Source organism: Agelaius tricolor, unplaced genomic scaffold (genome assembly GCF_023055355.1).
Source record: "Agelaius tricolor isolate 1412-34295 unplaced genomic scaffold, bAgeTri1.0.p SCAF_5, whole genome shotgun sequence".
NCBI classification, from domain to species: domain Eukaryota; kingdom Metazoa; phylum Chordata; class Aves; order Passeriformes; family Icteridae; genus Agelaius; species Agelaius tricolor.
The window spans coordinates 26,700,290-26,727,854 of NW_027269265.1; the positions used below are offsets into that span (position 1 = coordinate 26,700,290).

General features: G+C 36.1%; 1 protein-coding gene and 1 long non-coding RNA gene across 6 annotated transcripts in view; one reads left to right on the forward strand and one right to left on the reverse strand.

Annotated features, from left to right (window-relative positions):
- LOC139589977 (uncharacterized) overlaps positions 1 to 27,565 on the forward strand; it is a 95,672-nt gene that overhangs the window by 58,738 nt on the left and 9,369 nt on the right. The gene's annotated exons all lie outside the window — the stretch shown is intronic.
- Positions 1 to 27,565, reverse strand: part of AKAP6 (A-kinase anchoring protein 6) — a 257,106-nt gene that overhangs the window by 10,500 nt on the left and 219,041 nt on the right. For all 5 annotated transcript variants that reach the window (XM_071426918.1, XM_071426920.1, XM_071426921.1 and 2 more), the window contains exon 12: positions 16,289 to 16,504. In XM_071426918.1, coding sequence (XP_071283019.1) covers positions 16,289 to 16,504 — 216 coding nt within the window. The remainder of the gene's footprint in view (positions 1 to 16,288; positions 16,505 to 27,565) is intronic.

The window sequence follows — 27,565 nt, forward strand, 5'->3', positions numbered from 1 at the left end:
TGAACAGTAATCACTGTATCCAGAAACACAAAACTTCTTGGTTTCTTCCAAGAAACCTTTCAACTCTGATCTTCTGCTTTCTCCAATTTTCTTTGAGCAAGTGAAGTTTTTAAAATATAGCATTGACATGATGCCAAACAGCAAGAGCAAATCCCAGGAAATATAAAGCAGATAAAATGAAGTCCAACAAAGTGCAGTTCTGCACAACTTAGTTACTGACTTAGATTCATCAAGACTCGGCCAAGGCTAATTGTGCAGGGAAAAGCATGTACTTCTGACTTCAATTCTCAGCTGGAAACTCTCTTTGAAGTACGAACTAAAGCTTCACAGCCTTTTTGTGAGCTCCATAGCTAGGACACAGATTTTGGGCTGGGACACTTTGCAAGACCAGGAATAAGTGATACGAACCAAGCTATTCTCTCAGGAGAAGCCCTACCTACATGCTGTTCTTAAAAGAAGCTTTCTTGTCCTGTGTCATTTTGCATAAAGCAAATATTAATTTCGTCATAGATAGATGAGGAGAATTTTGTCCTGCAGTGCTGTGTTTGGCATGTTTAACCAGCAAGAGACACAGACACAGATAGTGCCAAATCTCTGCTCCAGTGCCTATTTAATTATAGATCTAGATGGCATTGTTTCTGTGCAAGAAACAAGGCTATATCATCCCAGTATGTCCAGTAAACAAAAGGCTAAAACAATTATTGGAAATCAGGCGGAATTATTTCCCCCAAACTGGACAGCTATCCACCATTCATCAGGGTGATGTGATTATTAACTTATTTGATAAATCAAGTCTCTCTCCATCTAAGATAAATCATGACTAATGTTGAAAGTTTGAGTCTCTTTGTGAATCTGCCTACCCCAAAGTTTTTATAGAGTACCTTTGCTAGAGTTCTTTCTTTTTCCACCATGAGACATTGGCTAAAGAAAAATTCCTGTGAAAACATGCATTTATTAGACAGTTATGGCTATCAAAGCAGTTCTGTACATTGTGGAGTCCAGAAATCTTTATTTGGATTTGCCAGTTTGCCGTGTTTTAATAAAAGCTCCTGGTTTGCACTTAGCTGGACTCAGTTTCCCAGCTGTAGATGACCCTTAAGTAACATTTAAGTAAAATGTAAGAAAATACAATTATTTGAAAACCTGTTAGATTAAAAAAGAAATCAGATTCAATGGCTCATTTTCTCTGTGTCATGTTTTACAATCCTGTCATACTCAGCATTAGGAAGACATGGCTGTGGAAAGTTTCCTAAACTGCTTGATTTTACTGTTTCACACTTCTGCCAGCTGCATGAAGAAATTACTAAAGGCAGGAAATCAGCAGCAGGTTCCAAGAATTTTACGTTCCATAGAATCTGATTCTGTTTCAAAACAGAACATTTGGTCCTCATTGGTCAGGAAGATAACCTTCCCTCTGTAAATCAGCACTTGGCTGCTTGTTTGTTCAGCAAGTCAGATGGACTAAAACAATAAAACATGTAGAGTTGTGACCTCAGCCCATTCATCTTCACTGAGTGCTCCCTACTTCAAAGCCTATTTTTTTATTCTTAAAATGCACATGCTTTTCTGAGTCCTGGTATATACTCAGAAGTTTTGCAGGCTTAGCTTGATGGCAGGGGATTTTAAAAAATGTTTATTTTATTTTATTTAGTTTTGTTTTATTTTATTTTCCTTCAGATTGTTGCTTATATTTGCAAAGACTCTTATGTAGATATGGTCATTTTACTAATATAGCTTTCTCTCTCCAAGGAACTGACTAAATTGATATTAGTAAATTACTACTGTAGTTATAAATATCATATCCCTTGGAGTACAACTTTAGTGGTTATCAGCTACACTAGCAGCCCTTCCAAAGTACAGGAAAAGTTTTAACTTTGAAACAAACCACTCAGCTTGAGTCACACACATTTTGTATTTGGCATTTTTAGTACAGGTATATATTTTCCCTATATTTTTTTTACAAAATTTACTGAACTGTTCAAACAAGGAAGAGATTGAGGTAGTTTTTGGAAGTGCCACACCATAGCCTCTGGAATAAATCTCTGGAGTGAACAATGGAAGGTGGTGTCACTCTAGCTGACATTTGCCCCGACAGCAGTAGTGAGGTAAAATCCCAGAAATTTTTAGGAACCATTTTTATCATATCAGATATCTCTTTTTCAGGCTGCTCAGTGCACAGGTAGGATGCTGGATGATTAGAGTTACCATGTTAGTAATAGATTGTTAGGTTTTGTCAACAGAATGTTTAAAATTTGCCAACCTTATGCTTTACTTGGTGTTATACAGAGGAGGGTACAAATGATAAATGTCAGATAAGGCCAGAGATAAATTCTGTTTGTTCACTTTACTGGGAAAAATGGTGTTGCTTCTTCTTCTATGTCTGCCATTTGAGTGAACTGTATAGTATTGTAAAATTCATCTTCCACACAAAGTAGATGAATCTTCTACTTCCATTTCCAATTGGGAAAGATTTACTTGTGTAAGAGCTGCAGCATGTTTTTTATTTTGTTTCAGTTAATTAAGAATATGTCTTTCCTAGAGAGTTTGACTCTCTAGGAAGACTCCAAAAGACATTCTACCTAGCCTGGATCAAGGTATCTCAGTGACTTGGTCCGGTGAAAAGAGTCTGTGTATGGCAAGGGAATTGGAACTAGAGGATCTTTGAAGTCCTTTCTAAGCCAAACCATTCTCTGACTGCATGATTCTCTGATTCTATGATCATTCTTGAAATGCAAATACCCAAAAAGGAAGGGGTCTATTCCAGACCCTGACAGACCCAGACATGCTGATCTCCACATGTAAGACAGACTATATTTAAAGAGAGTCCTGGAGTGTGCTACAGAACATCACATTTCAATGGAGTGAGCCCTCTATGCTGACTCTTAAGCCCTGGCTTTGCTGGAATCTGTGGCAAAACATTGCAAAGGTACCTGTCCTGTCTGGCAAAAACTTTTTTGATACAGGTTGATGGCACTAAATTTCCTGGAATTCAGAAACTTTTTTTTTATATATGAAAGAATGTGTAAGTAAAAATGTGTATTTAATTTTTCTAAAAATGGGTAAGTTTAAAGTAGGTCTGAGTGGTCTCTAACACTATAAAGTCACTAAATACCACTACATTTAGAGAAGATCTCTAAGATCAATACGAAAAGTAAGAAACAGCAAATAGTTTTGACCAAGAAAATAAAAAAATCTCAATGTAATAAGAATCAAAAGACGCACAATATTATGCATACTCCTATTTTTTGCATATTTCCACTAGACAAACACCACTTAGGAAGCATATACTGTTGCATGAAAAGTTTTAAGTGAATAATCAATCAAATTATAGACTCAGAAGAGTGAAAGGTTAAATTAATTCTAATGTATTTGAAAGCGCTGCTTTAAGGATTTTAGCTATTCCTACTTTGAATCCAGAACTATTTTGCTCAGGAAAGCATTCCCATTTCAGTGGGATAACTCTTGTGAGCACAATTAGGTGTGTGCTTAAATCTTTGTAGAGTTGGTGTTTAATGACTAACCACTTACTCTGCAGAAAATGTTAATGGGAAGAAATAAGGTTATTAAGCCAAATAAAGATATTTCCTCAGCCCCAACGCTCTTTAAGGAAAAGTGTCAAAATGAAATTTTTAATTTGTTTTTTTTTTTACTAAAACAAGAATAGGTTAGCTTTTTTCTGAAGCAAATTATATTAAACAATGATTCTCTGTTTTGTCTTCATTTGCATGTGCTACTCCAGTACAGATACTTTGTGTTGGTGAAACAGGCCTGTAATGTAACCCCTACGTACTATTATATTTTTTTAAAGGAATTAACATGAAAAAAAGAGCTTTTACAATAATAAATACAAACTCTGTTCTTCCTCCTTCCCTGCAACATATCCTTCAGTTGCTGTGGCCAAATTATCCAATCTCAACTTCATTTAAGGGCCAGGGAAAAAAAGAAAAAGGACAGAAAACCATCCCCCACCTCCAGGAATGTGTGCACATTCAAGGAAGACAAACATGATTTTGTCTTTTGAAAAATGCAAGCATGCGAAGTACTTCTGATGAGGGAAATAGTCGTGTACAGTGCCACTTCACCTCTGCCTCACTTAAACTCATTTTTTAAATGGTGTTCCCTATATCACAGTCATCAAAAAAACTATCCTCATTCCCCAACACCAATTTTTAATATGCATAAACATATGCATATGCATAATATTCCCTGTGCATAACACCAAAGTGGCCTACATATTACAATATATACTCAGAATATATGGAAGCAGCATGCTTTATCACAGATCATGAAAAACATACATGAACTTACATATTTGTTACAATTGCAATTAAAAGCAAGTATACATTTATTTCCTGAGAAAATAAGAACTAAATCTGTGGTAATCTCTTACTGCATTTTACAGTTATTATTGCCTCTCTCGATGACATTACATGCTCAATCCTGCACATGCAGAGTTCCTCCTGCTCTTTTAGGGGTCATGTATGCTTCCAGGTAGTGCCAGGGTCCTACATGGGTGGTTGTAGGCACAGATTCCTGTACCATGGGAAGGACACAGACTTTGCCTCTGCCCTCAGCAGCCACAGATATCACCTCCAAGGGTCTCAGTATAAGCTGGGAACAACAGAGACTCCACCTCTGCTCAGGTCTCTATGATGAGGTTTGAAGTTCTCTGATAATGCTCAGAAATAACAGTTTAAAGGACTACTATTTTCATACCTAGGTTTTAAAACAGGTAATTATCATGGCAGCAGGTTTGTGGGCACATATTCTAAGCAACAGGTAAAATAACTGCAGTGGCATTTTAACAGGTTGCCCAGCTGAAAACTATTAACTCCTACTAGTAGAAGTGTTTTAGAACTCAGGGAAAATGTCCATTCTCTAAGCATTCTTCTGCCATTTCTATGTCACTTGATGCTGGGTAAAATTCTGGGGTCAGTTGTGCCTGCATAGGAGTCGTATGAGGGTATTCTAACTCCCTTGGTAAGCTGCCGGCAGTGTCAGATGGACAAAAGAGTGAAAGGCTCCAGCCTCTCCATCACACTCCACTCACACATCACACTGGAGTGTGCAAGCCAGGCTGAAACAGAAGGTGAGCCATGTCAGCAGAAGGCCTGCAGGAACTAACTTTGATCACAGATCAAGGCAAAAGCAGGGACTCAAGGAGTTCGGTCCCTGCTCTGTGTCCAAAGGATCATTGTTAATGACCTACCCATTATCTGTTTTCCATCCTCTACAGAAGCATTTGCCTCCTTTGTTTTTTTTTTTTTTTTTGCAACCATATCCTTTCTAACATCTATGTTTCTTATTTGCTGAAGAATCCCTTTAGATGTTACTAGAAAGAAGAACATCTATAACATTTTTATATTGAGTATATTGTCATCCAAATAGGTTTACAATCCCAGACCTATATCCCAAGCTGTGTATTTGGGCTTTTTTTTGTGATGAGAAAACCTGGCTACATGACATATTTTACCAACTGTTGTTTTTACTGCTTTGTAGCTTTCTTTTCATCTGTCAAGAGGTTACATGACAGGATTTTTTGCCCTTGAATGTCATTTCATATCTCACCTTTACTTCAGAGAAATATATGTTTTTCTTTGTTCAAGAATCCATCACAAGCCCTTTATGAAACTCCTAGAAAAACACTCCTGGCTTTATCTAAATCCAAAATGTTTCCATGCACACATAGTTCAGAACAGAGCAAATCCTGGCTCCACACCTCAGTACATGCCCGTGCAAGTTGGTGGGAGTTCATCCATGCAAAGTCTCAGAATTTGACCCAAATGGCTTCTTTATAGTTAAGACTATAAAATATCCAGAAAAACCAGGGAACCTGTGGAACATCATATTAATGCCAAATCAATTGCATTCCGCATTTAGATGCTCATAAAAAAAATTTGTACCAACAAAGCAATAAAAGCACAATAAAATCACTGTTGCTTTCTCTTTGTACTAGTTAAGAGGTCTGCAAACTGTTAATAATACTTTCAATTCAGTTTCATTTACATTGGAACTGGTACTCCTTTAACAGTGTATTCTCACTTAAACCAGAACAACTCAGTGGATGCTATGAATGGACTCAGTAGATACAACAGGCATCTCCAATCTACAGCAGGCACATCAGGACACCAAAATCATGGCTTTTTAAAAAGCTTTGTTTCAGCAGAAATGAGGGTCTGTGAAAAACCCTGAAGAGTGAGAATCACCATAGAAACATAGACAGATATAAGGTACAAAAGAGCAGGACATAAGCCCTTGGGAGCTTGACCTTAGAAGAAACCTAGAAAGAAAGTTTTCTCATGAAGAGCTGGAATAGAGAGACTTGAATTTCTAAATAAAAAATTCTTCCAGTATACTGGAAAGGGAGAGTTTATCTATTATTTATGAATAACAGGACTGCATGAAAAATACCCATCTCTATTATCAGTTTCTTCTTCTGAATCAGTTGAGAGACCACCAAATTCACATTATCAATGAGAATGGACTCCCTGTCCCCCTTATTTAAATTTTCAATGCAATTTCTCTGCAATTTCAGTTCTGGCATTTCCTGAAGTGATTGATTCATCATTTGTAAATTTAAGACATCAACTTGAAGGGAGACAATAAGCAAGTATTGTTAAATCAAAGGCAAGAAGAATACTGTATATTACAAGTACTTGCACAGTCTGCCCACCTATGGATTTCCAAGTGCTAAGTTAAACACCACAGCTGTCAGTAAGTGGTAGGGAGTTCTGGCAATGAATCAAAATTACAATGGTAAGCACTTTGAGGCTACAACAGCACAATTGCTCCTTGCCATTACACAGCCTATATCTAAGAAAAGCTGCTCTTGAAATGTTGCAATATAGAAACACTGGCCTAATCTCCAAATATAAGCAGTCCCTAGGTAGGCAGAGCTCTTTCACCAAGATCATCTCATCTTTGAACTTCCAGATTATTTGCTTTTCACCTTTTCTGGTAAGTGATGATGTTTATACGTCTCTCTATACATAATAGATGTCAACACAGCTCTGGAGCTGGCTGGAAAAAAAGGATTGCAATTTCCAATCTAAGCTAGTACATTGAATAAGTCCTGTGCAGTGTCTCAAGTTTGGTTTGGTCACTTGCAAAATTATTTGATATAAGCAAACTTGGTAGAAATTCACTTGGAAAAAGCCATAGTAGACAACGATACCTTGCTATTGTGAGGGGTTTATACATGCCTGTCTTAGTTACACAGAGTAAAATATTACAATAAGGAGTAACTCACTGTTATAAAATCACTATATTGCCGTTATTCAACTTTCTTCTCTTACAGGTGAGTTTATTTTAAATGTTACACAGGTTAAACTTAGGCTCAAAATCAAAACATTAGTTGAAGATTTCAGTCTATCCACAATGACTATTTTCAGTGCTGGTGAGGCACAAAAAGTCCAATAAATACTAAGAGTTTACAAAGTAATAACTGAGGGGCACAGGGCTATTAGTATTAATGTTATCAGTAGAAGTGTTTTTAATATGCAGTATAGAGCTCTAAGTCTTTCATGCAGCTGCTCAGGTTTTTACTGAAACTGTATGTTTGACATGTACTTTTTGTGTAGTGCTTAAAAATTTTGGAACAGTTTATGGTATTTTGTTTTGCACTGAAACAATATTCCTCCCCTTTTAAAAATCAAAATGGATTCTTAGAATAAAGTGTCTTTCTGAATTGTTCAGTTAACCAGTAAACCTGCTGAATGAGCTGTGACTCCATAAAGTTTAGGAACTCATTTATTATGTTTGTAGATCAGACACTGCATTTATTCACAAAGTGAATCTCTCAAACTTAGCTTTCATTAGAGCTGCGGGGAGGCCCAGTCCTTCTCCCTTCGCTTGAGAAGGTGAAGCTCAAGAAGATAATTAACCATGAAACAATGAGGAGGCTTGCTGGGTAAGCACTAGTGTGAAAACAGTTACTCCTCACAAAGGAGGGGAAATTAGCTGGCTGGATAAAAAAGGAAGTGTCAGACAAGACTGAAAGGACTGCAAGTGTAAGTAGATAGCTCTCACATCATTAATGCAATTTTTTAACATTTAAACATCACTGGTTTCTAAATTTAAATGCACTTAACTCTATGTGTTAGGGGATATTAACATGCCATTTAAAAATAATTTTTCTTAAACTTTCCATTTTCGCATTTCACCACTTTTAGTCATGCTTCCCACGCATGAAAAAAGTCACTGCCTCTTAGTATTGTATTCTTGTTTACAGAGTTGATGTAAACAGAGTGTTCTAAAAAGATTCTGTTTGCTCATTGTATTTTACAAACTCATTATTTTACATTAATACAGGTCTTTTTTATGAACAGAGTTTCTCTTGATTATACTGTTTCACAGAGTAAAGACTCATGATATGTCTTTCCTTTCAAAACTTCCTTCGACTTGAACAGTGTTCCCTGGAGCAGCCACATTTTTGGCAGAAATTCAGTTGTATGCTATGCCAAAAGAAATAGAATAAACAAACACTGCTTAACGCAGCTGGCTAGGTAATTTACATATTACTGCACACACCAAACACGAAGACCTGGATATGGATTAGAGCTACAACAATGACACAAACGTCTTGTATATAAGGAGAAATGAAACTTAGATGATCCTTGCTCATTATTGACATGTTATTATTTAATGTATATTATAGTGTTACTATAGTACCTCTGATATAAATGTATGTGCATATATAAATATTAAGTAGATGTATTTATTATCATTTCTGTATGTTTTACAGAAAAACTATGCTAGAAATGTCTTGGTAAACTGTTAAGTGGGTACATTTTTGAAAGTTTTCTTCTGGTGAAAGCACGCAATCTAAATGGCTGCATTACAGCTTTTGGAAATAGCAAAACCCCCTCCAAATACAGTGAAAACTCTCCAGGCATATTGTAAAACTTCTTCACTGTACATATAGCATAGGTAGGCCTCCAAATCTACAGGTTCATGTGCTTTCAAACAGAAACAGTCATTTTAGGTGAGACCAATAGTCCATTCAGCTGAGTCCATCTCCTGAGGTGGTTGCTAGTGAATGTTTATGGAAAAGTTAGAAAACCCTCAAACACATAGAAGAATTTAGAAGCTGCCCTCCCAAATTTGAGAAGTCAGCCTGTGGGGACTTTCAGAGTTGGAATTTAATAAGCATTAATTGATGTCTCCTTCATTAATTTATCTGATTACTTACTGAAGTCATTTGTATTTTTGCTATCCTCCACATCCTGTAGGAACAAATTTCATTCTTATTATTCACTCCATGAAAATAGCATTCCCTTTTGATTGTTTGAAATCTCCTGCCTGATAATTCTGTTGGATACCTTTTCCTGTGTGTGTTAAGAAAAAAGAGTAAATAATTGTACCTTAGTTATTTTCATTTATTTTAAAAATAGTTTTAACTGTATTCCTGTCTGCTTAGAGCTGGTGCAGCTCCTAGAATATCCTATAATATTGAACAATGACATACTGACTATGCATATACTTCCTGAAGATCCTGCAAATATATTTCCATAGTGGCATAAATATTATGGCCCTATCATCTAATATGGAAGGCCCTTGTAAGATGGAAAAAACTGCAGTTCAACCTATCAGAAAATAAGCTTTCTTCCTCTTTTTCTAAAAACTATTTTGTTTGAGAACTCTTAAAAAAAAAAAAAAGATCTGAAGATTAGCCTCAATTACACTCATATGCTGTTCCTTGCAGAACTGGATTGATTAGACATGCAGAGCAACAAGCCATTAAATTAACTAAAAAATCAGAAGTTTGTGACTTTCATATTTCCCTTAACTGTAATTTTTAAAACAATCCTGGCTTGAGTCGTGAACTTATGATTAGTGGATATTAGGCATCTAAATAAAACACTGACTTCATCCTGTAGTTTGAACACAATGCATTGCAATGAGAGTCAGTGTCTGCTGAGCACTATTAAATATCTGACCCTGTACTTAAGTGCCTAAATAGGAAGTGAGTTCTTTTGAAGACCACTGTCCTTGAAAATTAAAACCTAATCATTTTAGCTTTTATTTTAATGAGGTATTTTTGCTGTTTAAATGGCATTTGACAGTTCTTTCAGCATTGGCGTGCTTTGGAAGCATCATATTTCCAATTTCTGAATATCGCTTATTTTCCCACTAAAGCTGATTATTCCTGAGAATTTGTCTGGTTTGGCTGGGGTTATGAGTTTGAACTTCCCATCATTTTACAAAGCTGTGGCAAAACATGACATCTGCCAGAGTGAGGGAAATGGTGGAATAATATATAGCAGATTGGTGAAATGCAGGGAGTATTTCACCCTTGGATTTTTACCTTTTACTTTTAGTTGTGACAGAAAGATTTACAGTCACTGAGGATGGAGTAGAGCCCTCTTTTGAAAGACTTAAATGTATTTCTTTTTTTTCTTTCTATTCACTTTAAAAACCTACTGTTGCAGGAGACCACTCAGGAGACTCCCAAGAATATAACAAAACATTTATCTGAATTTTGACTAAAGTTGACTGGTTCTGGAATTTTTTACTAAGATCTGCTCAACAACAAGGGTTTTCCCAGCTTTGTTTTACCAGATCATCCAGACTCTGTGCACTGCCATGATGACTGCCCTCATAGCTATGGCTGGTCCTCAAGAAAATTATAGGAAACGCAGAATTTCTTGCAAGAATGTATTACCTATCTTCAATTAAGTTCAAGAAAAATCTAGACCTAGGTTCAGCATCTGCATAACTATATTTTAGATCCTACTGGTAATTGTTTCATGTCACAAATCAGATATGCATTGCAACCCAGAAGCTCAAAAGCGTACACACCTCAAGTATGAGGATGGTGCATCATATTACAAACTCTAAAATCAAATATCCATTCACTTGAAAATTGAATATTTTAAGGAAGCACCAAAGTGAGCAAATGCAAGCCATCAAGACAGTACTGTCATAGACTATATGGAAGAGATCCAATACCAAAACAAAAACATAAGTCATTAAATAATTTGTAACAGCTAGATCATGCAATGGGTGTTCAGCATTTTACAATATGTAATGTGCCCTTTTCATCCAATTAAGTTAATCATCTCTCAATACTTTGCTGTGGTAGACCTTCCTGATGAACTTCTAAATTTTATGCAAGATTTTTAGCTAGGACTCACCTTACAAAATGATGACTTTTAGAAACCAAGTTTTGAAAGTGCAGCTATCTAGCAAATAATTGAACAATGACAGATTCATTTTTTTCCCCTGAAACAAGGGGGTTTGTGTGTGTTTTTTAAGCTTAGAACAAATGTCATTCTATGGGTTGAAAAAATATTGCATCAGTGAAGTAAATATAGAGAAGTGAAGACACTATGCCTAACTTTATGAAAAACTGCTTTCTTTCCCAGAAAGCATCACAGAAACAGACAAATAGAGTAAAAGAATAAAGATACCAAATCAGAAGCAATATAGTATACTTTAACAATTTGTTTTTCCAAATGCATTATAAAGAAGGAAACCAGGAGGTTGTCGGGTAAAAATCCTGAACAGCCATTTAAGCAGGCTCTTTACCTCCTAAGGAACAAGCTTGTGGAAAGAAGTGCCTTTCTTTTTTATTCTTTTTCTTTTTTTTTCTTTTCAAGTGAGCTGTCTCACCATTGCAGATTTTCCCAAGTCCTTGCAACTCTAATTAAAATGTGGTAATTGGTTATGTTACCTCAATTACCATGATGCATGGACATTGATACAAAGCGACACCAATTGAATCCCTTGGGTGTTATACCCCAAGGCCATCCCATTTATTGTGGCCTTATTATTTTCAATTATGTGGCTGGATGTACAGCATACTTTCAAGCCAATACAGATGAAGGTTCCACTGGACTTTCAGTGTAATATACACGTAAGATGAGTCAGAAGAAGAGAAATATTTTTTTTTTTCATGAGGTATAGTAGTGAACTTGGTGATCAGACAAATTAATATTTCAGACATTTTCAGGACAATGTGAGAATTAGGGCACCTTAACCCAAATTGCCTTAGCTCAAAACCTCCATTTTAAATGCATGAGTAATACTGTCCCTTCAATAATTAGCCCTCTCTGTTGAATAAGAAAAGAAATTGTCTGCTCCATAAAACAGGTATGTTTCTCATTCAATGAATGAGCATTCTGGATAAAAAGCAGTTTCCCCACTCACCAAAAAGGCAGGAATATTGAATGGCAGCTAAAGTAAAATCCACTAGAAACCACAGTTTTTTTCCCTTTCTCCCTGTCCCAAAAAAGTGAATTTCCACGGTCACCTCATTGCAGCTTTCCATACAGAGACATACCTGATCTGGGCAGGACATACACAAATTGGAATCCTCTGTAGCAGCTGGAATAATCCATTGAGGTAAACACATAATTTGCACTGGGTATACCACTGGCTAAGCAAAAAGTTTAAAAAAATTGCCGAAACAATTTACATATTAGCACTTTGACTTAATTTATTGGCACAACTATGACTGAATCTCTCCCAAAACCAATTTTTAAATTTTCAGTCTTCCAAGTACATTGTAGCTTCTAAAGGAAAGTGCATAGTGAGTTAAAGCTTCTCCAGCTGTTGAGCAGGAATTTTAGATGGCAATTTTGAGTTTAGTTAAATGAAGATTGTTGCTATTGCAATTGCCAGGCAGTATTCTTTTTCCTTTAAGATGATTGCTAGCAGGGTCTTGTTAGACAAGCTATAAGGCATCTGTGTAATCCTGAAGTTAAAATTAAGGTGATATATAACATTATATCAGCAAAATATGGAATGATAAATCTGGATGAAAAGAATTTACTAGAAAAAAACCAAACCAAACAAAAACAAACAAACAAACAAAAAAAGAAAACAAAAAAAAAAACCCCAACACCAAAACAAACAGATGGGGGAGATAAAAACCTCTTTTGCTGAAACAAATTAGGACTGCTTCCAGTTTTCTGAGGTTTTTTCACTTTATGAATACCTCATTCTATATAGCTAGATTAACCTACTGAATCTAATAATATTTCATCTTTCTGGAGCCATTCTTATTGATAATTTCACATTCTACATAGAACTTTTCGTTTATGAGCTTTTACCTGACTGTAGGTGCATGAAGTACATGTCAATAACTTGTTATTTGTAAACTTATGGTGCCCACTATTGCAAAAGGTGAGCAAAACTAAAAACTGCTGAAGACCATAAATGAAGACAATTCAAAAGAAACATAAAAGTTTTCTGTGGTTAATACCAGCATACCTTTGTAACATTTTAAGTGGCCCAGATAAGTGACTGAATGTAAAAAGGGGCAGAAAGGGGACAAAGGAAGATCCCAGTACACAATTAGAAAACAGTAGAAGATGAAGGTGACTCTTGCACTGAGGCTATACAATTATCTGGGGTATCTTATTTACTGTCAGCAAGTTAGATGCCATGAATGAGTCAGATGCCATCAGGCTATAAAAACATCTCATTTGTTTTCATAAATTACAGTATTTTGTGGGCAACCACAAAGACAGACTTGTTACCAAGGGATATAGTTTGTGTGCCAAGACTGGCACACCATCAAATACAGAGAGATACGGTAGCAGAAGAAATGGTTCTGGTACCTACCCAAGAAATGACTGCACAGGAACTGAGTGAAAAGGAAGGTTAGAACATGCCAACTCAGGCAAGGAAAGTCAAAGAAATCCTGCAGTGTCTGGAGCATATTTAAATGTTGAGAATATGGATAATTTTATCAGCAAGAGAAACGTGTAGATACTGACATACTTAAAAGAAGGATTATTAAAAAGCAGCCTAAGATGAGAGGTTCCAAAACAAAACAGTGAAAATTAGATGAGCATCATGAGCAGCCATTTAGATGGCTGCTATCTTTCAGCAGAAAGAATGACACACCCCACACCACAGCCAGTGAAAGTCAGCTCAGCCCAGCAAATAACTCCAGACTACCCCAGGCAAAGTGGGAACAAAGCGGTGGGTACATTGTGAAGTTCCAAGCCTCCAGATATCAAGTGAGATTCTGTGCTCATATCCTCACCATGCCTCAACTCCCGATCGATTGCAATCCCAAACAGAAACACAAGACTCCACTCCTGCTGCAAGAGCAGCACCAAGCTCTAATTACCTCCTAAAAGTTTATTTAGAGCAACTGCTTCCATACAGCAACTGGCCACACGCAAAAGAGGACAATATGTGTTCATTACAGTAACTTGGACCTCTGTCAGCGCTCTCTAACATATCTCACAAATGCAACTTCTTTTTGTTCCAAGTCAAATAGGAGACACACATCTACTAAAAAAAAACCCCAAACCTGCTGATCTGTGGTACTTTACCTTTAAGATAACACAGCTAGAATGTGGTTCACTCCCTCTTGGGCTGTTACAGACACAGCAATACTCAGCCTCTAACAAAAAAAAAAATCAGGATTCTGAGAGCTCTTTTTTTGTTTGGTTGTTGCCTAAATACTGCACATACTTATTTCTGAAGCTCCAAAGTTCAACTGTTCTTCTACTGCTGGTCAGATCATTAAACATTTTGTGTAGCACGAAGCAAATTTATTAGCGCTATTGCTGCAACACATTAGTAATATGACTAAAAATATTCCTAAGATGGAACTATCACAAAAACATAACCAGCATTTCTCAAGAGATTAAAAATCTCTGCTACTGTATTTTCTTTCTTTATCAATCTTTTCTTTTCCTCAGCCTCATATTTGTCTTCTAACCCATTCACTTGCCCAGCCTATTTCATTGATGAATTCTTTTACTTCCGTTCTCATTTCTTGCTCTCCCAGACTCATTACCATCAAAACTCTCAGCAACTATTGAGATGGCATTAGTCTTCTTTTATTTCTTGACTTTCCTCTCAATTAAATGTAATGTATTGTTTCAAACTTCTACCTACGATTTCCATAAAATTTCTTTCTGGATCCTCACTAGTTCTGTCTTTAATTCCACTGAAATTTCTGTAATATTTTCTCACAATCTCAATTATCTTCACTTTTTACATTGCCAGTTGACTAATCCCATGCTTAAAAAACCAACACTAACACTACATCTGCTTTTCAGAGATGAGTTCTTTCCATGCTGCCTCATACAGAGCCCCTTTTGGCTTGTCCTAACAGTCTGTTCAAACCTCTCCCTTCATCAAGTCCCATTTCTATATCAATACCTAAAGCAAAAGAGACAGTAAAACAGAGGAGCATTCCTATGTTATAAGTTATGGAAAAGGCAGGCAAGCAACATTATTATTACCTTCACCAGTTCATTTGTCCAGAGCATCCTTCTCACTAACTCACCATTTCTTGGGCTGTTTAGACTAATAGGATTTTCACTCAGGAACTGCTAGAGTTTCTAAACAACGCCTTATATATCTTCATACTGTAGGACCCTAACTGAACCAGAGAATTATAGCTTCTGTTATTTTTGTAAAGGAACTTTAAAAAAAAGAAGTCAAAAGTAGTATTTCACTGTTAGTCAGATAATTGCTAAGAAGGATGTGTCTAGATATTTTTCCTCTGCTTTCCTTAATAAAAACCTAAAAAAATATATCATTTATTCCCAAATCTCACCAAGACTCTTCAGTATATGAACTACATAGGAACTACATACATTGTTGTCAATGTAGCTGCAGTATACAGACTTCAGCAGTGTCATAGTTGCAAAAGACATGCTGAGCCAATTCATCCATTACAGTCAATGGTGTTACAGTAGGGATTATTTTATTCCCCCTGCTTTGTAATATAGTTTTATGCTGTGGAAAACCAATCTAATTCATGCCACTTAATGGATGGTTTAAGCAGAGTGCTATTTTGCCTCTTAGGAATCATTTCCCTGAGATAAAAGCAAATTATTACATTTTACTTATATTCAAATAACAGAGGATTGTATATTAATCACATACCCGTGGCATTCTATGTGAAATACACATCTACTGCTGGGATGCTAATTAAAACCAGTCTTACACAGGAAACTCCTTTTCTAAGATATACTTACAATCAGTAAAATATGTCTCTGGGCCCAGTTCTGTTAGGTACTGAGCAACTTAGCAGCAGTAGAGGATTTGGTTTTTCTACCGGGTGGGATCAGATATGATGAGATTAAATATCCAGCAAATACAATATGTATATGTGAGTTTATATTATTAAACAATGTTGTCCATACAATACTGTGTGAAAAACTGAAGATTCATTTGTAGACAGTAAAGACTAAGAATGGCATCTCTGCTGGAAGAAAACACTCAGAGATGGGTATGTTTTTCTTGTGCTGAAAAAGTGTTTCTTGTGAAGAATGAAATCCCACAAGACCTTTTTAAAGCAAGCATCACTCACCGAGTCTTTTTCCAATCGCTTCTGTAGCCTGGTTTGCCAGTGGACAGCTTGCATGACAATGGCTTCCCACCTCCTCTCAAGGTTTACGATTATCAGCTGCATGGACTGGTGATCTGCATTTAGGTTGCAGGTCTCCTGATCATCCAGGAGGTGTTGGCACAATCGCAGCACAGAGGCTACCCCACGGCGCCTCTGCTTGATCTCAGAGCATAGAGACTGAAGGACAGACAAACAGCAGATGTCAGCATGGAATACTTTTCAAACTGAAATATTAATTATTATCTGATATTTAGTGGTGCCCAATCTCTGTCTTGCAATATTTTTTTCAGGTCTTCCATAAATTCCCATAATTCTGTCAAAGCTTAGTGTTTTGTTTTCAGATAAATACAGTCTTAACCTTAATAGCACAGACAGACTACGTTCAGTCTTCTTCAAACAAATGCCATACATAGCTAACTGTCTCTATAATGCTGAAAGTTTTATGGTGTAGACTCGTTTATTCTTCCTTTCTTTTTCATTCAACTGGGTCACATCTGAAATGAGTTACCCTGACAGTAATCAGCTTCAGAAATTCTACAGAAAAATAAGAGAGAAAAGTTGTAGTCATGCAATGAGAATATGTATATTTTTAGAAAAAAACAATAGAAATTATGGGTCATATGTGCCCTGTCACAGAAGAAACATTACAGAAAGAGAAAAATCAGTATAAAATTGTTTAAAGATGTTTTTTGTTATCATAAAATATTTTCAGAGTAGTTCCATATTCAAGTAAATGTAGGAAAACTGTGACAATTGTATCATCCCTGAAAAGGAGTAATTCACTGCATTGACTACATATACTGATTCCAGTGCTACTGAGAATGCAGTCTGACGTAAACTGGATGATGGGAGACAATTGCTAAGCCCTAATATTGAAACTTGATGGGAGCCAGGATATGTTGGTTTTCCACCAAAACCCTAAGAAACTGTACTGAAAATCTTGTTGAGCAGCAGAATAAATAATGCATCCTACATGCCAGAACTAGAGAGACGTCGACCACCAGGGAGCAGTTAATGGCATGGGTGCTTCCAAGCATGGTTTTATCTCTGATTATCCTCTACTGTCACTGAACATCAAACCAGGATTTTTAAAACTCATAACAAATTTTAATAATAACATCTATGAAGCTGGGGTACAGAAGGCAGAACTGCACGTGAGGATGACTGCTTCAGCCCAGGTTCTGAGATCCTTTACTTTTATAACATTGCATAGCTCAAGTATTCAATAATTATCATAGGGATGTGCTACTCCTGAATTTAACAGGACTGTGCTCTACACATGGGAGCTTAACAGATAATTTAAATTTTAACTTGCCAACATCTGTTTCCCTCTGTGGGACACCACAGATGAAAGTGCATGACCCCATGAGAAAATCTGAACTATCATCTTTTTTGAAAACAGGGTGTTTGCCCCTAAACTTCCAGTTAATAATAAGAAGCAAGTAAAAAAAAGCCACAATATCTCTCAAAGCTGTTCAGAAGTGTTAACTGATAAAAAACCAGGATCATCTTACTTAATTTTATTAACAAAACAAAAACATTCTATAGAAAAGTGAATTCCAGTTCCAGTTTTTGTGTCACTGTTTCTTTAAAAATTGAAATTTATAATTAGAAATGTCATAACTCAAATGAGTATTTTGCTGCTGTTCTTGATCAATAATATCAAGGTGAAAGTGTGAACCAAAATGTTGGCATATACAGCTAAAAACATGTATCTTTTTGCATAGGAATAGTGTGCAAAAGACAGGGATTTCTTTTAAAGCCTTCAAGAGAAATGATGATTAAACTCACAAACATAGCTGAATTACTAATCTACTTTCACTAGCACAATTGGGCCATCCTAACAGATTGCTTATTAATCAACAAGGGTAAACAAGGCAATGCAATCTCATTTAAAGCAGAAGTTTTAGTGCCTAAAAGTATTTGTGTTCAAAATGTTATTCCCGATAAGCCTTCATTAGAAGACATTTTAAAATGATTAAGTACATTTCATTGTAAAGTACACTGAGTAGTATAGTAGCAGGTGGACATTTCATACAGATGTTCCACTTATTGATATAATGCATTCTATAGCTATTTAAATTACCCTAACTCTATAATAGCTAGAATTCTATTACTTCTGTAATGAGAGAACCCTGTACCTTTAATATTTCTGAATTTTAAATAAGGTGAATGACAAATTCCCAAACCACTATTTATGGCAAAATATGACCAGGAATTTTATTATTCAATTTATACCAGAGCTGCATTTTCACTTGCATTTCCTGAACTTGCCCTTATTTATTTTCCTAGTGTTCATTACTAGTTTCCTTTGTAGTCCTTGATGTAACCACCACGTCTGGCACATTTCCCTTCTGATGCTGTTCATTAGCTTAATGTCAGATCAGGAAAAATACCAGCCAACCAAACCAGACCAAAAAGTCTATCTAAAGTCAGTGTTCTTATTTTACATTTTGTAACAGCTAGGCAATTCAGGTTTTTTGGAAGTGATGGTGAGTTATACACCAATCACAGCCAAATTTACGTAGGTCTGCATTAACTTCACAGAAGTCAATATAGCTCAGAATCAGGCCCCATAACATTAATTTACCTTGATCTATCTGATTAAGTCATCCCTTATAAATATTGGTCTTTTCTGATACAATGCCTTTTAACATGATGAGGTAAGGAGAATTGCATTCATAAGCCATTATAGGGGACTTTAAGTGAGGCCTTTACATTGTGTTATCTGAAAGCAGAGCTACAGCGTCCAAGTCATTTCTAATTTATATCAATTTTACACCAGCATAATAACAGTAGCTTTACTGAAGCTATTTCTGATTTACATGGCTGTGACAGTACAATTAGGCCTATGGCACTTTTGTTTCAATTTTATTACATGATATTATGGTTAATATTAAACAGGAGAAGAATGAAGTGCTTGTATCTAACAGTGTATTGAAATAGTTGGCTATAGAAACAATACTTTAAACCCCAGAGAACTTAATCATGTAAAGACATCTTTAAGCCCTATATAATAGCACTAGCAATAATGACTTTAAGCAGTATTAGGGTCTTGTGTTCAGTGTCCTAAAGGGACACAAGAGTTGCCTATAGCCCATGACATGATATATACACTGTGGTGTTGTATATCCATCTAGGTTTTGCTATTGTTAAAATCGCATCCTTGTATAAAAACCTATCAATACAGTAATTGCACATGCAAAATATGTTTCCAGAATGACAGTTAATTAAATTAATTATTTGCAAGGTACATTGTGAATGTAGAAGCTATAATTCATGTTTGATAAAAGTAAGTTGATTTAAAAATTTGATGAGTAAGGAAATATGATGAGTACCTCTCTTGAGCCTAAAGCCTTACGGTTTACAGCTGTTATTGTAAGCTACTGGGCACTTCAAGGTTCAGAAAATTAGGATGTGATCTAACTGAGGTGCATCACTTAGGCTCGCTTAGTCTTCTGTGTGTGCAAAAGATTTGTTGAAGCATAGATTAAGAGATCAAACGCTTAAAATTTTGTCCCCTCATACTATCATGTGTCCATTGAGCTGTGGTAAACGTAAACACAATCCAAATCTTTGCAAATGTGGGAGAAACATATTCACTTAAGCCATTTGCAGTGAGACTTAAATAAATGTATTTGACTTTTTTGCTGCAGGCTAAGAGTATACACAGTAACTGCAACTGCTCTGTATGAAGTTGACTTCGTGTCTGAGTCATTTGCTTCACAACAGATACCCTGATATCATCGAGGTGTTAGTCATTAGAATGTTTTCATGGTCATGGCTTCCCATACTGAAGGGGAAGCCTGGATTCCTGTCCAATTTTTTACTTCCCCCTGCCTACTCCTATTTTCAGTGCTTTGAAGTTATCACCCGCATAGCTAAAAAGGGCTACCTGAAACTACTTTCACAGCTTGTTAATACCATGACTTAAATCATCTGGAAAAGCCCCTGTTGAGTCAAATGACATCAAACACTCCTTCCAAGCCAAGGGCTAATGGCACCATCTATGGGGATGGAAGTGGCCATGATCTGAACAGAAGGCACTTGGCTTAGCTATGTGACTCCTAAGTGAGTGGCATATGACCAGAAACATGTGTGCAGCTTTAGGCAGCACCAGAGAATATGAGAGGCATAGAAAGGTAGGAAGTTGAGGAATGTTACAGCTCCTCAAGCCCCAGTGAGTTTCCATCCCTCAGCCTTCCTGCAGCATATCAGCATCTGAGCTGTGCTGCACCATCTCCTCTGCATGACTGAAAGACCTGTATGGGAAGTCAGCTTTCTGACACGAGATGTAAGATGAGTAGGCCACTGAAACATGTTATATCAAGAATCTTGACCAGGTGTCTATATTAACTGTTTAAGACTTTTGATGAATTCAGTGGGATTAATTATGCTTAAAAGTAGTTTAAAAGTCATAGTAAAATTAGTTGAGTTGCCTTAAATCCACATAATCCACACATTCACCACATGGATTATTGGGATGTTTTCATAGCCTCATTTATAACATATTATTTAGAGAATTCATTTTTATGGGATCTGAAGCTTCTTGTTTTCACTCTACAACTGGACTAAATTTTCATGTAGAGATGGCCAGTTGAAAATAGTTGGACAATGACAAATAAATGGATTTTCTTTGGGCTTTCAGATCCAGAAGAAATGTCAAGGTATACTGAGATCAGTGTTATTTCGGGGCTTCTGTGTATGCATGGGCAACACTGACTGTTTTTAGGAACATAAAAGAAGTTCAGCTGCAGATAAATGACCAGATCTAAGAGAAAATGTCTGTGTAACTTTGGTCTGTTAAAGGCTTACTCTTCCTCCTTGTTGCATGTGGGTATGTGAGGGAGGAAATTATACACTTCTGATTGCACCAGTTGTTCTTTGATGGAAGGTGGATCTGCTGGTCTTTAGTACAACAATCACATGCAGAAATTAAGGCAGGATCTGAGAATGGAAGTCACTCTTCTGTGTACACCAATCAAAATACACCTTTTAGAATTTATTTGCCTTTTTATGCCTGATTTTTGGCTAGGGCAGCATTTCAGGTTTTAAAAGTGATAATGTAAAACTTTAAGTATCACAGCTAAGAGAAATAATACATCAATAAAGAGAAACAAGAAACAGGAAAAATAAAAGAGGAAATGCTTGCAAAGTTTGGGTAAAATGTAGTTTTCAGTGTTGTCTGTGAAATGGCAATGCCTGTTGGAACTTCTCAGGGAAATGCATTCTAGCAGGACAGATGGTGAAAAGAAGAATTTTTGTTTTGAATGAAAAAGAAAATCAACAATTTCTCAAAAAATATTAATAGGGGAGTAATTCCTTAAAATAAAAAAGCTAAATTACAAAGATAGAAAATGAATGATTACTTGTCATTGTTTAGAAAAATACTGCCAAACCTGTGTGCTTTTGCTGATTTCAAGGTTAAAAGAATATGTCACCTAATATGGGAAATCTACTCAGTTGCATACTGTGTGACTTAATCTATATTGAAGCTAAATATTCTATAAGCATGCAGTGAAGTGCAAAAAACAGCAATTGAAAAATGACATGATTAAATGGCACAACATGCAATCATTTGCTCTCAATTATATCAATGTATCTTCTTCATTTCAAGGACGCAGGCAGAAATATTGTTTTTTAAATGCCTCTATTAAATTGGGCACCAATAATAAAATAGATGAGAGCCCTAATAAGCTCATTTGCCTAACATATATCACACACCACAAAACTATTCTCTCCAAACGGGTTTGTTCATAGATCTGTCTCCCAGTTGTCACCAGTCTTGGCTATATTAAAAGATTTTAAAGGCACAAAGCTTGCAGACCATTCAGTGAAAAACCTTTGTATTTAACCCTTGAGAGAAATGTAATGCTAATTATGGAAAAAGTATTGATATAATATCTTTCCTGTCACATTTTATTATGATGACAGTCACAACAGAATCTGGGAATGACATTTTAGAAATATCATCTAATTGCAAGTCAGAAATGCAGAATGACAGTTTAAAGTAGAATATCACTTCTTTCAAAATAGTGAACTGGTTCTCTTCATTTAAAAGCCCTACTTTTAATAGTATTACAACCACTAAATTGCTACACGGATCATATCTCTGTAACTCTCTGCAAAGTGTTACGATATTTCTCTTACAAGAGAACTGTGTCTCTTTCTAGACATATTAAAAATGACAATGAACTAGAAGGAAAAAAAGACTTCATTTTTGCACTAGCTTTAGGAATGTACATAGGAGTTTGTATTCTACATATAAGCAAGTATTTAATGAATTCTTTTCATTAGCTTTAAAAAGTTACATGGGTATATGCACTTATTTGAATAAATAATTGAATTATTTATTATTATATGTGTTCTTAAAATATTAAATTATTTATATTATATTTTATTATTATTTTAACAATTAAATTAATTAAATAGGTAAATATATTTCTAGTGAGTAAAACCTTTACTTTTAAATAGCATTCCCATTTTTCTGTACAAGCAAAATTTATGCATTAAAAACAGTTGCAATTCAGATTAGATGGCTCTGGACCCATTCCATAAAAGCTACTATTATATCTGTATGGCATTCTTTAACTTCTTTGTTCTATTCCTTATGCCTGTTTAAGTACTTCAAAATATTTGTTTGTAAGAATACCATTCAATGGTCTGTTATTTAGCTCATACTCCCATGTAACTAGTAATATGTAATATACTCCTCTTCATAAATTAAAAACACTATTAAAATTCCAGACGTATAAAACAATATGAAGATTAAGTTACTATAAAAGAAACTATAATAGCTTACAGATTGCTTGTATCATTACGAAAGCGCTGGTATCTATTACAGTGTCTCCCTGGAATAAAGAATGCACTTTTGGCAATAATCTGTTAAAAAAAGTGCCCATTATTGTTAAGATGCTCCTATCTTAACTCTAAACTAGTGTGCAATTACAGAAAGATAACTTTTAAAAATAAAAGTAAAATGGTGTTGGATGAAAATGAAATCTTCCCTACTGAAATAAAACAAATCTCTTCCAAGATTTATTTTTCTTGTGTTTCATACAGGGAATTCGATTCATTTTCAAACTGAAGTATTTTAGAGCTATCTACTGCCCACTTTGAAGCTGGGGTTAACTTGGTTCCAGGGAATAAGCCAAGTCATTCAGATAGAGGAGCCAGAGGGGATGGCAGGAGGATTCATATTTCTAGTCTAGCATCCTGTTTATAAATGCCTTTGGTTTGTGTCCTCTTCTCATTTAATTTGAGAAATTATCTTTCCAGTGAAAAAGATTCAAAGGAGAAATATTGCAGGAAGTGCCACAATTTTCCAGGGTATTGTTTTTTGCCCCCAGAAAATGCTAAGATAAAAGCAGGCTAATCATCAGACAGGTAGGATAAACATCAGTGTTGTGTTTTGCTTTTGTAGTGAATCCTGAACTACACTGATCAAAAATACGTTTACCTATACTGGACATTTTAAATTTGAAATTTTTGTTACATCACCACAGTGAGTAGAGTTTCAAATTAAATGTGTATAAATTCAAGACAGGAATCAAATTCAGGCACAGGAAACTTTTCTTAAAAATCATTTAGGTTCAACTTGACTTCCAGTCTTTGAAATTCACTTAGAATTACATTTTAAAAGAAATCAAGATGTTTCTCCACATAGATCACATATTTGATGCCAAGAAACCACCTCCAATTGCCTAAAAACTGTAGGTATGAATTTCAGGCATTTTTAGGGAAGAGTAAAAACTGTTAAAACTTCATATTCTATCTTGGAGCTATATTGGGCTTTAAAGGAAAAACTTCCTTGCATGGGTGTACATCAATATCTGTAAATCTCAAGCTGAGGTTCAGATGTTAATAGCATACTCACTCCCTTTCTTAATCTAGTTCCCTCTTAGGTGGTAGACATGTATTTTTTATTGTCCTTGTGCAATGGGCCTGGTATATTCCAAAATATACGGAGAGCTTAGACCCTGTTCTGAATCACAGAAAAACGTGTCCTGCAGTGTATAGGTATTACCTTTTTTACGGGAAAGCAGCAAACATAAAATACATGAGACTATTCTTTTGGTGACTTCAGAACAGGGAAGGGGAAATAAACACATGCAATAAGTAAGGAAAAAGATATTTCCTCTGGCTTTTTTCTTATGTCAACGAAGTAAACTTTGCCTGAATGCAAAAACACACAGGTTGAGCTGTGCCAGGGTAAACTGAGAAAAATTAATTGTGATGTTTTCATGTCTATCTGTATATGCACAGGGACAACAAACAGGCTTTTCCAGAAATTGTGTTAATCTTATTTCCAAAAGCAGTGCATCCTCAGAATGAATATACATTCTTTTGCCTTACCTTAAGCATAAATATACAGTCAGGCCCACAGTTTTTGGGTTCAGTTCAAGACAAAACTAAAAGTTCCCAACAAGAGAAGCTACTTAGAGCAGAATCAACCAGAGCCAGGCAGCACTGTGGTAAGGTAGGCTCACCCCTCTCAGATGTAGGGTAGCTCCCTCAGTACCTAACCTGGTAAATAAGATCAAGACAAGTGATCACATTGACTAGGGAAGTAGTTGTCCCTCTCTGCTTGTCATTGGTGAGGCTGCATCTCAAGTCCTGTGTCCAGTTCTGGTCCCCTCACTCCAAGAAAGACATTGGGGTGCTGGAGCATGCCCAAAGAAGGGCAACAGAGCTGGTGAAAAGTCTGGAAGGCAAATCATATGAGGAGTGGCTGAAGGAGCTGGAATTGTTCAGCTTGAAGGAAAGGAGGCTCAGAGTATCACTCTCTATGACTACCTGAAAGGAACTTAGTGCCATGGTTTAGTTGACATGGTGGTATTCAGCCAAAAGTTGGACTTGATGGTCCTGGAGGTCTCTTCTAAAATTTATGATTATGTGATTCTATAAATATGTTAAGTTTTAAATTAATACTAACTTGCCCCTTGTACCAGTTAGATGGACATGACTGACACACATAGTTTAGTCCCAGGACTATGAGAGGGCTTGAATTAGAAGGAAGGACAGAAGCAGTGATTTGGTCAGGATGAACTGTGAATGGCAGTCAAAAAGCTAAGTGTTATCAAAAACCAGATGGCTGGCTATGGTGACTGCTTGCTGTGATAGTCTTAGAGACTCAGAGGTACTCACAGTATTGTGCCTTCAAGTGCCATATTTCCACTGCCTGGACGATAAGATTGAGGTGAGAAGACTAGACAGGATGAAAGCAAGAGGGCCATGAAAGAGGCCTTCACTTCTTCCTTCACTAAGGCTTAGAACATAATGAGGCTCCTCTTATTGACCAAAATATGAAAATAAGCATCAATGTGACAAAGGGAAAGGTAGTTCCATAAGAATGACATTGCACCATCGGCCATTGACAAAATGCAGAGAAAATCCATCAGATTAGGGGCCAGGCCTTCAGTTTGGTTCTGACACAAGGAAATGCACCTCTTACCTGAGAGAGCAGTAAAGGAGTCATCCTTCAAAGGACAGGAATCCACATAGTATATTTTTTCCCCACTGACTTTATGCAGCAAGTATTATCTAAACCACTCTCCTGACCCTAGAAATATGGTACTAGTCTACAAATCCCATTCCTGACTGACATCTCATATTTGTGATCCATAATTTAGCCGATAAGGACTGCAATAAACACAAAGGAATGTATACTGAGGACCTGTTCTCTTACACTCATATTCTTACTCATAATAAATTACCCTGCAAATTCTACTAAAATCAATAGATTTCATGGCAGTATGAAATTAATTTTCAGTATAAATAAAGGTACTTACTTTAATACAGGTAAATACAGTCCATAAAAATACTCCCTATTGGGACTATTATCTTTTAACTTACATACAAAGACAAAACTTGGGAAAATCCAGTATGATCCACCAATTAAACAAAAACCTCATTAGTAGAGTTTAAGGGCTCCAGAGACACTATTCAATCAATAATCCACTAATATTGGATAGATTTTCACCTGAAAATGCAATGCTATGACTCCAAAGAGGCAGTTATGGACAGTCAAATAAATAATCTAATCACATGCAGTAGTACAAAGTGAACTTTGATGGAGATAGTGCAGTGAATTTTTCTTAATTGTCTTATATTCCCAGTCCATGCTGTATTTGTTTTTCTACATGTTATCAGTAACCAAAGGTAAAGCTTTGAGGCCAACCAAAGTACCAACCCTCTCTGTAAATTAGTGCAAGTCAGTCCTGGCTTATTTTTAGGGGAAATATTTGTTTCTTGTTTTCTTTTCTCATCTTCTGCTTTCTTCTCATTTTCCTTTTCCAGGTTGATAGTAATAGAAACGAATGATTCTGGTTTTACTGTAAATAAGTCTTCAAGGCAATAGCAGAACAAAAAACAGTCTTATTTTCAAGGAATCATTTGGAATGATCAAAAGAAAAAAAAGCCAATTATATCTTCAAGCATTAATGAAAATAATAAGTGATAGAACTGAGAATGTTCTCTCAAAAGAAGCCGTTTTTTACTTCTACACATATGAGTCCTCAAGAGGCCATGACTTAGAGGGGGAAATATAGCTCCAAGTCTGTAGGTGTCATTGATATGAAAGTCTTGGGAAAGGAACTGTAAGCCCTTTGTCACTATGAAATTGCAAGCTTTACTTTGTAATGGCCAGTTTGGAACAGCTTCCTCTGTAGGCCAGCATCTTCTGTGTTACTCAAATTGAGTGAGACCTCAAGTCTCTCAAGCTTACCCATGACAAAAGAATTAAAAATAGATCCTCTCAGTACAGTAAGAAAGACAAGGAGAAGGGCTCAACTACCTCCTCAACAGTTCCCATTAATAAGATGGATCAAATGAGCACCCTATTGCACATCTAGGAGGACTGGAAGAGAAATTTGAGCTTAACCTTTCTGGAAAGTAAATAAACCTGTAATTAGTGTAGAAGAACCTCACAGATATCAGTAAATCATTCTAAGTGGAATTGCAATTGTCTCATTTCCAAGTTCCTCTGTCCTAATAATACTCCCAATAATTTCTTGAGTGGGATTCATCTGAACTAATAGAAAATGTGAGCCTGAAACAGTCATTTAGAAGCAGGTATTCTGAGGTACAATACCTCTTCTCCATAGCCTAAATTTTCAATTTTTGGTTTTGGATGCCTAAACCAGAATGGATTAATTGCATCCCAAAAGTACTTTTCTCCCTTCCAATTATGAAAAAGAAACTCAGAGAAGATCTCTGCCCTGTAGCTAGTCTGTTTTA